We start from the raw sequence: 12778 nt of genomic DNA, 5'->3' as shown, positions 1-12778 counted from the left end.
AATTTGTCTGTTGATGCATAGCAAGGCCGTATAAGAGATGCATAGTTTTGAATTTTTGGTATCGTCTTGATGTGGTTGGATTTCTATTTTGATTTTTGAACGAGGTATAAAAACGGTTGAAATGTTATTGCCATGCATGTCTGTGCTGTGAGGATAACTAAGAAGTAATCCAATGCTGGCGTTCTCGAGACGCCAACCGGCAAGACAAGTCCTAGAGGCGCCGAAAGGGCGATGGCCTCGCAATCACAGGAACAAGTGTAACTGCATTGCAAAAAATAATAGACGTTGCAAAAATAATAGCCTACAATGTCTTAAACTCAACAAGCTACAAGATTTAAGACTAAAAAGTGTCAAAAGTCCCACAATTTGTGTTCCCAATCCCATCTTCAAATATGCGCCCTCAGGCTACCTCTCTCGTCTCACTAACAGCCATCAAAAGGCCAAAAGTCTGGTGCAAGGCAGTATACTGTATACCATATACTGTCTGCTGATTGTGAGGTGATGTGATGAAGGTACCTACCTATTGCTTGGAAATTGGCACCTCCTAATTTCACTATATTTTTTACTTTTGTTTAACTTAACATTGGGTTGCATTTTATTGGACGGCTTTTTTGAAGTGATGGCAGCTTTATGATGTGTGGTCTAGTGCAAATTTTGACATTGCTTTGGGGTGTGTTCTGCTGCCTGCATCAATATCAATATCAATTATCTTATCAACTACTGAGATGGTTTTCAAGTCTGGTTAGACTTGAGACCTGTATGAGCCCACACTCTAAAGGAATGTATATTGCAGCACAAAATTTGAAAGATCACACTTTGTGCTGAAATGAGGTGAAGCTGTTTTCAGAGAAGATGTGGGACTGCAGTCTGTATTTTGATTTGCTAGATTGTAAAGCATTACATTACAATTATGGTTGACAAGATGCACCAGCTAGGATGATGAATTCGCATTAGTTCTCACCATCTAGATAGGAAATCTGCACCAGTCAGAACAAGCAAGACCTAATAACTTGTACTCACCCTTTATTATGTTGGGCAGCTTTGCATTACAGATTGTGTTGTTCAGCATGTCATTATCTATTCCTACACTGTTATGTGCAAACTTTGCACTGTACAAAAAAAAGGTGTCCACTGTCCATGGTGTAGAAAACGTGTCCATGGTGCACTGCACCATGGACACCTTTTCTGGATGTCCACACTGTTGACTGTACTAGAGGAAATCTTCAAAACCAAAGTGTGATTGCTAAATTTTGTGATGGTTGATTTTAATGAATATAAGAATTGTAGCCAATACATTTTTTCCTATCAGTATCTGTAATATGTATTTCTCCTTTGTAGTGCAGGTAAATTCTGAGAGAAAAGGTCATTGGAATTGCCAACAAGAAGAATATACTGTCATGAATATTCCACTGATCATTTTCCTGGTGATGCTGGGATGCTGCTCCAATGTTGTATTTTTGGAGTGTTTGACCAAGTGAGTACTTCCTATTCATTTAACTGTTAATAGTTATCCATTAGTGGTTTGAATATAAGAAATGCAAATTAGTTCATTATCTTCCCATTATTTTCTGAACTTTAGCAAATATTTCTTATATTTATAGATTAACAACAATTAGCTCATAATCTACAATAGAACTTGCATAAGGGCTGCATACATGCTTTTGCATAATGCCCTGTTTAGAAGCAAATACAAAGTTAAAATTAAGCTTTCTTTGACATGATGTATGCCTTTAATGTGTTGTGTTGTCTTCATTTGCAGGGTTCATCCAGGCTGTGGAAATTTGGTCACATTTTCTCAGTTTCTTTTTATTGCCTTACATGGTTTTATCTTCACCATGAGGTGTGGCAAAGAGCAGTCCAAAATCCCTTTAAGGTGAGTTTTTTTCTTTGTTCAAAATAATAGCACACCAAATTTAGACTCAGTACCATATGGCCTAATATGTGTATTTGAATTAAACATTTGTCTGATATAATGCATGCTTACATTGTAGACTTTATGGCATTGAATGTCCAAAGTCAAAAGTGCCTAAAAATATTTTACACTCAGCTATATTCATATGATCCTGTAAATCCTCATTCTACTATGTTATGAATACCCACAAGGTAAATTATCACAATCATTATTGTATGAATGATTTTATTGCAGAGAGTACATCATTATGGTCTGCTTGTTCTTTGGCTCCAGCGTTCTCAACAACTATGCATTGAACTTTGGGATTCCAATGCCTCTGCACATGATCTTCAAATCGGTAAGCATTTTTTTAAAATCATGTTCTACCTTATTTGTTTAGATGCTGTGTCTGTGTGACGAGACTGTTTATTGCACGTGTTCGGCTCCTCGTTTATTGTTTTCGTTTCGTATTGTCGGCCTTCTCATCGAGGACTGTCTGCCTGTTTCAGGGCTCGCTGGTGGCCAACCTGTTCATGGGAATGGTGGTGCTGCGCCGCTTCTACCCGCGTCACAAGTACGCCGCCGTGGCGCTCGTCACCGTCGGAATCATACTGAGCACCATAGCCTCCCAGGTGGGTGATGGGTCACCACGATAGCCTCTAAGGTGGGTGATGAGTGACCAATGACCATAGCGTCGCAGATCGGTGATGGACTGGACCACCCACCTGACCATGATGAACCAGCTGCGCCTCACAGGGCGCTTAAAGTAGGTACTTTAAAATAGTCCATGTATTTACATGAAAACAAATTAATCACGTTAGTTTTATGACACCGTGTCTGCGCATATCCCGTCTGACCTACCGTGTGTGTGTCCTACAGTCGGTGAAATCTGCCGAGAAGCCGGCGGTGGATGGTCCGACCAAAGCGCCCCCTTCCGGTCTGGACCGGAGCAGCCCGGCCACCCTGGCGCTCGGCGTGGCCATCCTAACGGCGGCGCTGCTGCTCGCCGCTCGGCTGGGTATCTTTCAGGAGGTGCTGTACCGTGACTACGGCCGACACTCGCAGCAGGCTCTCTTCATAACGGTCAGTGCAGCTCTGTTCTGTATATGTGGGTGGAAGGGTGGATGCTCTGCCGGCGCTGCTACGCAACTTATGGCTAACATGTTCATTGTTGACGTGTTCACGAACACGTTTCATTCGTGTTTCGAACTTTTATCGGCAAATCTGATATACCAATCTGATGGCTACTGCATCGGGTACTACCGTTTGTCTCGTTGGAACACGATCCATTCTAGTGTCAAAGCCTCTTATCTTAGAAGTCAGCTCATCTTGGTTTTTTAAACCTCAGTGTTTTTTTCTGCCTGGTTTAAAAAAAATCAACTGCTGTTAATTGCAAAACCCCCAGCCCTTGCTTTCTCGACAGCATTTGCTCCCACTAATACCGCGGTTCCTCGTACTTTCTCTGGAACACAAGACCGGTGCCTGACAACACTTTGCTTCTTCATAATTTGTCCGTAGCTCACGCTGCCAGTAACACCGTGGTTAATACGTGACTTATGGTACGTGTGGGAACGTTCGTTCCTCTTCTTCCCCGTCTTCCCCTCTCGCTGTTAATGCCGCTGTTACCTGCAGTATACGCCGCCTATAATAACGTTCTTCTCTCGGCAGCACACTCTCCCCCTGCCACTGTTCGTGCCGCTGCTGCCGGACATCTACCACCACGCCCAGCTGTTCAGCCAGTCGGAGCCCGTCCTGCTCGCTCCGTTCGGGGCCGTCCCCAAGCTGTGGCTGCTGCTCGGCTGCAACGTCGTCACTCAGTATCCTTTCATGGGGACAGCAGACATGGTGTTGCGCACTGAACAATGGTCGAGTGAAAAAAAAATGCGTTACGTCATCCGTGATATCGCTGATTGAAAGTCCTGCTTCTATCATCTGCTATCAGCTTGTGGATTGTCATTTGTGATATCCTTTGTGTCTGTTGTCGTGATCAGTAGTCTGCTGTTGCTTTTTCGCACATCTGTTTGTCTGTTGTGTACGTCAATAATTCTGTGTATGTGTCTATTATGGTCTGCTTGTGCCTATCTTTGTTTTTCTGTATCTGCTCCTATGTCTGTGGCCTGTGTCAATTTGAGTTTTGTCTATGAATGCGTGAGTGGATGAATTCATTGGTGTTTTACATGCGTACCACGTAACATGAGTTATTAAATCGTTCATCTGTATTTTACCATGCGCACCTGCATTCAGTCTGGTGTCTTTCCTTGACCTGCCTTCCGTCCAGATACCTCTGCATCAGCATGGTGTTTCGGCTGACGGAGCAGTGCACCTCTCTCGTCGTCACGCTGGTAGTCACACTCCGTAAGTTTGCCAGTCTGCTCTTCTCCATCTGGTACTTTTCGAACCCGTTCGTGGCGCAGCACTGGCTCGGCGCGGCGCTCGTACTCGCCGGGACACTGCTATTCACTGATCCGTGTGGGATGTTCGCCGTACAGACAATTATCTAGATGGCAACCGCGACAACTAGCTAGATAGCTACCCCGGACACTAGCTATACAGCCACGCCAGTAAGTAGTAACGTGGCTGCGGTGGCAACTAAATTGGAGGTTACCCCGACAACTAGGTATATAGCCATCCTGCCAAGTAGCTAGCCGCGATATGGCCTTAATCAGCTAGCCACAATGTTGCTCATAGCTACCCAACGCGGTGGAAACGAAGTTAGAAACGAAACGGTCTCCAGCTAGCCACCATGGCTTCCAGTTAGCTGCGCTGCAGCCAGGCGACGGCCCTCCACCAGAGCAGTGTGCTCGTATACGAGCTTTGCTGGTGACGACGGTGTGTTTGTCTCGAGACGGGTGTATTTATGTTAATATTTGCGCGCATTTTGCGGCATTTTTTACATGTTGCTTATACTCTGTGCCATGCGCCAGTTTGTGTGCCAGTGTGATTTATAAATGTAGTGTGGGGTGTCGGCATGGGCATTGCAAACACAAAAGTGCATGTATGCGTTCTTTCAGCTAAGGGCTTTATCCTGTATGATCAGCCAGTGGGGATGGTTTCTAGCGGCTCCTGCTGGCTAGTTCTGAACGGGGAGAGGTTTTCTGTGTGAGACCATCCCGTAAGTCGTCGCGTTCGGCCGGGTAAGGTTGTGATGGTTAGGAGGTCCAACTTGTTGTTCCGTCCGGTTTGGGTTGTAACACGCCGTGTGTACGTTTAAACTTTCATGCAGTGCGACGGAATGGGTAACCCTTGACGGGCAGCAGTGTGCAGGGTATGTAGCCGCGGAGTCGGCTGGGCATTGTTGTCTGACTGCCCCTCTCAGATGACCCGATGTCACGCCGACTGGCGGTCGGTGATCGTTCCCGATGCCGGTTATCATACAGGGTGCTCAACCGCGAGCTTGTTGCGGGTGTGACCGTGGTCCATTTTTCTGTACAGGGTGACGCCATAACTGCTTTCATAATGCTGTGCTGTTTTTGTATCATTGGGTCAGTCTAGCTGACATTCAGTAGGATGATTAACAGCCACAGAACATTTTACCTAGGCTAGTATGCATGTATTCATGCACTCATTTCCGTGCATCATGCCAGTTTAGTTCAAATACGTCCAAGTGTACAAATGCTTCCTTTTTTAGCCTTTGTAGATATACAAGTTATACCAGCGGGAACAGTTGTATCTTGGTACATTTGCTGCGCGTGGTTTCTCCCTATTTATGATTTTATCATGATCTTTAATACACGATTTCCCCTCAGACCTTATATATAAGAATAACGAGTGCTTGACTTAAAAGAGGTTTAGATTCAGCTTAACCTGCGAGTTGTTTGGCTCGCGAGTTGCAGGATAGTTTTAAGGGTCATTCTACAGGTGTTCAAGTCTTGAGCTCGTCGTTAAGCGTCGTGTGAATGGCTTGTGCCAGGTTGCAGTGCCTTACGTCCCTCAAACAATATGATTATTAGCTCTCGGAGGGAGTCCTACTCTTACCTATATCGTTCGTCACCAAGGCTATAGCACGAACACCTTTCCTGGGTACTGAAATGACATCAATCGATCCCGGCCTGACCGGTTTTCTTGCCGCTGCCACACAAAATATTGCTTTTTACCTCGAAAGCCTAGAGCCCGCATTTTCATGCTGGAGATAATCTTCAACAATGTCAATATCTGGCATAACAATTAACGTGCATTTTTGCTGTGCATGTGTTTTGTGTGCTTTATCTGCAAATGTTATTTACAAGTGTAGGAAGTTATAACTAGCTCCTAAGTAGATGTGTAACTGTGGTCAGTGGTGCCGCACCACCGTCAGTCTCAGTCTACAATCTACATACTGAGCAGCAGGACCTCGCCCCTCTCAGTGGGAACCGCTGTCTCCACGGGCGGGGTGGGTGCCGGTGGCGGCGTGGTGCGCCCTGTCCCCACCTTCCTCACACCGAACTCAGCCAGAAACGACAGCAGACTGAGCACCCAGCCGAGCAGCAGCAGCAGGAACACACCCTGCATGTGCTCCAGACTCAGACTGCGCCGGCGGGAGTCGGAGCTGGAACCGCGCGCGATGTCCACCAGCTCCGTCTTAACGGCGTCCAGCGACCAGCTGAACCAGATTGGAATCAGACCGGCCTCGCGAACCCGCAGGATGGTCCTGCTGAACAGGTCCGTCAGCATCGAGTACTTGGGGAGCATGACGCTGATCATGAAGTTCTGGAAACATTCGTCCATGATATGCAGCTGCTTCTGGCCGGTTTTGGTGGTGTAGTACTTCTGGATGTAGTAGATGAGCGTGTTTCGGTTCTCGATGTAGCCGTACTCCTGTGCGAACACTCGGCGCAGAGCGTTGTCGAAGTCGTAGTTGGGGATGTAGCGGGTGGCCAGCTGACGGTCCCAGGGGTTGGTCGAGGCGGCCATCAGCTCTCCGAGCGTGCCACCCCAGCTGCCGACCTCGACGCCGGTCTCTGCCAGCTCGCGGTGCGAGTCGATCGGCTCCGGCACCGTGGGGAACGTCAGGAACGAGATCAGCTTGGCGCAGTAGGCGAACCCCAGCACCATGGCTGCCAGCCGCCAGCCGATGTCGAAGCTGCGACTGGGCGCGCGGCGCGGCTCGATCAGGTGGGTGCGCGCCAGCAGCACGCCGAAGTTGTACATGGCGGCGCGCGGCAGAGAGGTGAAGGCGGCCCGCTCGCCGCCGGCCAGTCGCGCCAGCACCACCATCACGGCCACACTCAGCGTCAGGCTGGTGAGGATCGTCAGCCAGGCCGGCCACGAGAAGGGCCGCACCACGGCCAGCCAGTGCGGCAGCGGCGGCTTGTTCCACACCGCGAAACAGGCGTGCTCATGGTCGTACGGCCGCGTGTAGTCGACGTGCTTCCAACGGCTGAGCGTCAGGAAAATGTTGGCGATGCCGAAGTGCGCCCGCCGCTCCTTGACGTCGCCCACGAGGCCGATCCAGGTGCCGTTGGGCAGCGCCTCGCCCCACTTACCGCCGTCGGTCGGCTCGCGCATGTCCAGGGTGAAGTTATACACGTCGGCGAGTGCACGTGCCAACCAATAATCCATACCCACGTGATCGCCGCCCAACTTGTGATCTAGGTAGATGTTGCTAGGTTCGTGCTCAAAGCTGACGAATTTCAATCGTCTGCCTACAAAGTTAGCTGGAGGCGGAGACAGGCTAGGCGCTTTTCGGTTCGGTTTCCACCCTTGAACGTATCTCATAGAGAGGTCGAAGCCTGAGTAGAGCCAGAGAGCCACCCGTCGCACGGGGTCTCCAATCGGGTGTGCCACGTGAAAGTAGGGGAGGTTTTCCAGCACGCCGCTAGAGGCGGTGGCGGCTGCGTCGCCGGGTGGCACTGGGGTCAGTAGGATGTAGTGGCCTCGGTGGTCCCATACGCTGCCCACCAGGTAGGTGACCGTGTGCAGCCGGTCCAGAGAGGAGAGGGACGACAGCAGCAGTACGAACAGACGACACGCGCCGGCCTGCACCGCCGCCGTGTAGTGGGTGTTGTTCACGTAGCTACCCACCGAGGAGTACTGAAACGTAATGACGGAGGTGTTAGGGGTGATCGAGGAATCGTCCGTCTGGTCGGATTCTCAAGACTAGCTCATTCGCAGTATTACTTTCGTCTGGCTGGTAAACTTACCCAGACAACAGGTAATACAGTTACACCCCTCCGGCCTCCAGGGTGGCTCTTTGAGGTCTGGGTTACTTCTCCCACCCTTAGAATCGCTCCCCAACGGATTTGACCAGCGAGTTTCTACTCACTGAGGGTCGAGGGACGAAGGTTCAGTTCACTTTTACCTGATTAGACTTTCAGCGCGATGCTTTCGTTTCTAGATACAACTGCTTACCTGCACACTATAGCCTCGTCTCTCTGCCGAGACGTGTTGCGCTATCTTCTCCACCATGGAAGCATATCCCTCGTCAAAGATGATGCTGGCAGCACAGTTGTCCTCCACCTCAAGTGCGGCCGCCACAAACCCTACTGTTATGTGATCGCCCAGCGTATTGTTCCGTAAAGTCTGGTATGTTTCGAATGGATCAATATTCATTGAAGCTTCGGTGTCCATTTTTGTATGGCTAATTTCGACTGAAATGGACCGATTGTTTGCTCCTTTTGTTTTCGTGTCTAGTCGTCTGATAACGTTATCATCTGCCAGGGTTGAGTTGGCGAGTGAATCGGTCGGGGTGGCAATCTCTCCGTCTTCGAGTCCCACTCCGGGTTGGGGGAGCAGCGGAGTCGTCTGTAGGCCGCCCTCCGAGATCAGGTCAGGTGTCGTCACCTGCTGGAGACTGAGCTGTGCTCCATTCAGCACTAGGACGCTGACCAGGAGGGTGGTCATCCTGTGGCTGAACCTGTGGAACACGACGGGACACAGACAGGTGTCAGAGCCTGTTTTTTGAAGTAATCTGGTCTGAGTCAACTTTCAGACCACGACATGGATGTCACGGGGCATCATAATTCATATGTAGCGAAGAGAAGATCACAATTCAGACGCAATGCAGATACGATGGAGCAACGTTATGATAAAAAATGGGCCATGATATGATACCCGGCGCGTTTAATCGTACACTGGGGATGGAAAGGGAGAGGGTGTCACCCCTGACCATTTTCTTGTGATTGCTAGGGAAGCGTTACCGATAGAAAGCAGAAAGAGAAGAGTTGAGCATGCTCAACTTTTGATTCGAGCTTGATCTTTTGACACCAACCGCATTTTAGGGCCAGGGTTTAAGCTGACCTCAGAGATCACCGGCTGACCTGAGACTTTGTAGTTCGGGCCAGTGCTGTCTCGTGACGGTGCATGCACACGCTCGTATTTTTGCGAGTTTCTAGCTCGGTTGGGGGTGATAGGGGCAGGGCGAAACGGTTGTTCCCCCACTTCCCTTGGGCGAGACTTGTGTATAAAACCGGTAGGTAGGACCGTCGGCGAGGGTTGATCTGATTTCAAAAAGGTTACATAGCTGATTCAGAGCCGAGCAACATAACTAAATACGTTGTGTACAAAGTAAAGAAGTGAGTGATTCTTTCACTTTTTACGGTTGGTTGCACAATGCACATCTGACATCATACTTACCGACTGAAGTGTACGGGATGCCACGGTATCCTCCCGTAAGTTGATGCCGCTCGCCGATTGTCGACTCCCCTGGGACCGGGCTCTCTCGTCCCCGCACCAGCGATCCGCCGTCTGCACGGAGAATGTGCACGTCGCGCAACCGTACCCTTGTTTGGACAGAGAATCCATACATATCAGTGGGGAAATCTCGTATCGGTACTGACCAACTCCGCCCCGACTAATTGGTATGCTAATCGAATGCAAATGTCAGGCGTATCTTCTAATTAGGGTAATCAGGTGGGAGCCTTTTGCCTATACCAAGGGTGATAAGCCAGACTATCAAATAAAACATTAGGCAGTGATTTGGTATGGGGTCACAAAGTCCAAAGCAGCATGCATAAAACGGCAATGAGCTTGCGGAGCTGCCGATAGCAGTGGTACTTAACCTGGATGCTATAGTGACCTGGTGAGCCGGCGAAGTGCTGTAACTCCGAGCTGAGCACCCCACGGGCGGAATCTGCGACCGTAACCGGTAGAGCACCGGCCTTTATCGAGACCGTTTTAATTAACTACTGAGCTGTGGCGGCCAATCAAGCGAGCTTCCACCGTTTTTCTGATGTCACCTATTGAACTCTTGTCGACCTTTTCAAATCGAGCACTGGAATTTTTATGACACCTCTGTTCGCCCGAACAGTGGAGTGGAAATGTGGGGTCGATTTCTCCTTCTGAAGGCTCCACGTTGGTGTCTGAAGGTCTAACAGGGTCCCGGACTCCCGATAGCGTACGAGGTTTACTTAGAGCCCACGCTGGCTTTAGAGATCCGATCGTTCCCAATTTTTTTTTTCGTAGATCTCACTGGCTTCATGAATAAAGTAGGTACTGAAAAAAGAGCAGTGGACACTGCGTGTGTCATTGGTTATGTTTTTTTTTTGTGTGATGAGAATATGTATGATAGAACTCAATAATTACCCGACTGTTTGCAAAAATGACGTGAAACTTAATTGTCAAAACGCCAACAGGACCAGTTAAACTGCCGTTTTTATTTTCCTGAATGCCATGCCATACATTTGGTTTGTATTCGTTCACGCAGTGATAAGATCACTGACGAATAGGTAGTAGCCGTTAGCTCAGTGGCTAGTGTTCAGCACTGAGACACCTCACCGCTCACGCCGTTTGTGAGGGGTGGTCACCAACGCTCCGCCGTGTTGCTGACCTTCACTGCTGCTGTTGCTGTTGTTGCTGCTGGCCTTCACTGCTGCTGCTGCTGGTGCTGCTGCTGATGCTGGTCGCGACTCCACCGTCTAGTTAGACCCAGCCCGTGAGTGCTGACTCGGCTGACCCTCCACAATCCACCCAGCTGGACACTGGACGGTCAAACAGTGATTCCCGTCTAAAAGTATAGCAAACCGTTTGCGTTCACTCTCTGCCATTTGCATTAACCTCAAGGCTCAATCGACCAGGGGGGAGGTGTACGATAAGATATATGTATCCCTCGCCGGACCTATTGGTTTTCTACATACGCGCCGGCCGAGGGGGGCGGGGCGGGTACGACCCCCCCTCGCCGTTTCGCCCCTGGTGGAGCTAGCGCGTCGCGGAAAAAACGAGCGTGTGCGCCGTTACGAGACGCAGAGATTGGTACCCAATTTTAAGGTCCTAGGTCAACCGGTGACCTCTGAGGTCAGGTCAAGTGCCCCAAGGTACGGTTCAGTTTTTGGTGAATAACTTCGCAAAAAACGGCCGCAGAGCGCCGATTTTGGCAGCATCGTGTTCCCCTTGCTCAGGCGCGTCGAATGATATACTTTTTGTCCGGGTCAGGTCAACTTGGGGTGTTGACCTCAGGTCAAGGTCAGGTCAGCACCCCCAGGTCACGAAGTTGGTCGAAAGAGGTCATGTCGCATATCATTCGATCCGGCAGGCCTTCCTGAGTCCATTGGTGGCTTTCCCGACTCGCTAGATCAATTTGATCAAGAGTTATTGACGAAAAACTAATATGACCTTGATGACGTCATAAATGACGTCACGCAAGGTCAACATTGCGAAAGTGACGCATCTAACCTTGCAAGGAGTGCATCAAATCACGATTCTGTGTGCTTGAGATAGTTGGAGATCGTTCCCGGCGCCAGAATAGCAGTTTTCATTTTTCCCCATTGACTTATAATGGTGAGGTCACGAAAATGACCTGACCTCATATGACCTTAAGGAAAAATCCGAGATATGCAAGTTGTGGGACTCATAATGGATACTAGATCCTGCAAGTTTCATTTCCCTGTGACATCTCCTCTGGCAGTGAGGGCGTTGCGATGTTGCGACATCTGAAGACCGTGCAGAGGTTCACTTATGACGTCATAGGTCAGTGACCTGACCTGACCCAAAAATGCGGTTGGTGTCAAAAGATCCGGCTTGGATCAAAGGTCAGGTATGCCAAGTTTCAGCTCTCTATCGCCAGCGTGTTCGGAGTTATCGCGAAAAAAACCCTATGGGGGGCGGCACCCGCCCCCCCCCCCCCCCCATTGCATCGGCCGGCGAGGGATATACCTACCTACCTACCTAGGTAGAGGTTCCACAACTCATTGGATTTTGTTGGGGCTAATACGACAGATTTTATTTCAGCTCGGGGCTTATGAATGAGCCGGGCTGAAATCGGTATGGGGTTTATCTTATCCATTTTATATGAAGAGGGCAGTATTTCACCGCCTATACTTCTGCGATTAAAAGCTAACGTCTTACATTTGGCGCCCTGGACCGTTTTGCTATGGAAAGAAAACGTTAAGCGTCTAGTCAAAAAGCTCAAATTTTGAAATAGAAAGTGGGCGGAAAATGCATCTGTCAGGTGCAGTTTGGGCTGAGGCAAGGCTATCTAAACCGGCTCAGGAATCCTGGCGCCAGTCGTCTCAGCACAGAGAATCGGCTAAAGGCGGTACGGTTGACACGGAGACGGCAGGCCCCGGGCTACAACCATAGGCGGCGGAACGGGGGGGGGGTGCACCGTGCCCCCTTTGATTTTGGCATTTTACATTAGCCTACGGGCGTTGCATGGAAAGAATGGGACCAAAAGTCGCAGTAAGCATAAGCAAGTAGCCAGTAAGCACGCAGTATAGCGACCGAAGATGCTGGTTACTGTGGCGCGTGCAGCTGCCGTCTCCGTGCGGACACTAGTCCTTTGCCACGGCCCACGGGCATCCCTGTCCGAAAGTAATCTTGTCCCCGACGCCCCGTCCACGCACCGGCCCATGACAATAGTGATCTTGCACGACAATGTCGTCGGAGTCGGCACTCGCCATGCGCAGGAAGGCAAGCGGCGCAAGCGCCGGGCTGATGCCACCGCCACTATTTGGGAAGATCTTTTTCTATTATGTC

At 49.6% G+C, this 12778-nt stretch overlaps 2 protein-coding genes across 5 annotated transcripts; one reads left to right on the top strand and one right to left on the bottom strand.

Annotated features, from left to right (window-relative positions):
* LOC122381850 (UDP-xylose and UDP-N-acetylglucosamine transporter-like) lies at window positions 1-5638 on the top strand. Of its 4 annotated transcripts, none has more exons than XM_043366554.1 (8): window positions 1-104; window positions 1339-1474; window positions 1760-1873; window positions 2147-2249; window positions 2401-2523; window positions 2771-2974; window positions 3560-3708; window positions 4170-5638. In XM_043366554.1, the coding sequence occupies exons 2-8, from the start codon at window positions 1398-1400 to the stop codon at window positions 4390-4392; spliced, it is 993 nt and encodes a 330-aa protein (XP_043222489.1). In that variant the 5' UTR covers window positions 1-104; window positions 1339-1397; the 3' UTR covers window positions 4393-5638. The 4 variants fall into 4 exon arrangements, with proteins under 4 accessions (XP_043222489.1, XP_043222490.1, XP_043222491.1 ...); XM_043366555.1 differs by having other exon boundaries at window positions 4-58; XM_043366556.1 differs by having other exon boundaries at window positions 21-257.
* Window positions 5639-6199: 561 nt separating this feature from the next.
* On the bottom strand, window positions 6200-9082 carry LOC122381846 (ionotropic receptor 21a-like). The gene is made up of 3 exons (XM_043366548.1): window positions 9078-9082; window positions 8651-8723; window positions 6200-7900 (listed from the first exon to the last, which is right to left on the bottom strand). The coding sequence occupies exons 1-3, from the start codon at window positions 9080-9082 to the stop codon at window positions 6200-6202; spliced, it is 1779 nt and encodes a 592-aa protein (XP_043222483.1).
* Between the last annotated feature and the right edge of the window lie 3696 nt (window positions 9083-12778).

This window comes from Amphibalanus amphitrite, unplaced genomic scaffold, assembly GCF_019059575.1.
Source record: "Amphibalanus amphitrite isolate SeventyFive unplaced genomic scaffold, NRLGWU_Aamphi_draft 000128F_arrow, whole genome shotgun sequence".
NCBI classification, from domain to species: Eukaryota; Metazoa; Arthropoda; class Thecostraca; order Balanomorpha; family Balanidae; genus Amphibalanus; species Amphibalanus amphitrite.
The sequence above is the reverse complement of the archived record's forward strand: the minus strand, read 5'-3'. Positions and strand labels throughout refer to the sequence as shown.

What these genes read in the sequence shown, in the direction of transcription:
- LOC122381850 (XM_043366556.1), top strand. Translation starts at nt 173, where the DNA reads ATGCTGGCGTTCTCGAGACGCCAACCGGCAAGACAAGTCCTAGAGGCG. An exon ending in TGAGCACCATAGCCTCCCAG is followed by an intron (nt 2,524 to 2,770) that starts GTGGGTGATGGG and finishes TGTGTCCTACAG; the next exon opens with TCGGTGAAATCTGCCGAGAA. An exon ending in AGCAGGCTCTCTTCATAACG is followed by an intron (nt 2,975 to 3,559) that starts GTCAGTGCAGCT and finishes TTCTCTCGGCAG; the next exon opens with CACACTCTCCCCCTGCCACT.
- LOC122381846 (XM_043366548.1), bottom strand. An exon ending in CACAGCTCAGTCTCCAGCAG is followed by an intron (nt 7,901 to 8,650) that starts GTGACGACACCT and finishes ATTACGTTTCAG; the next exon opens with TACTCCTCGGTGGGTAGCTA.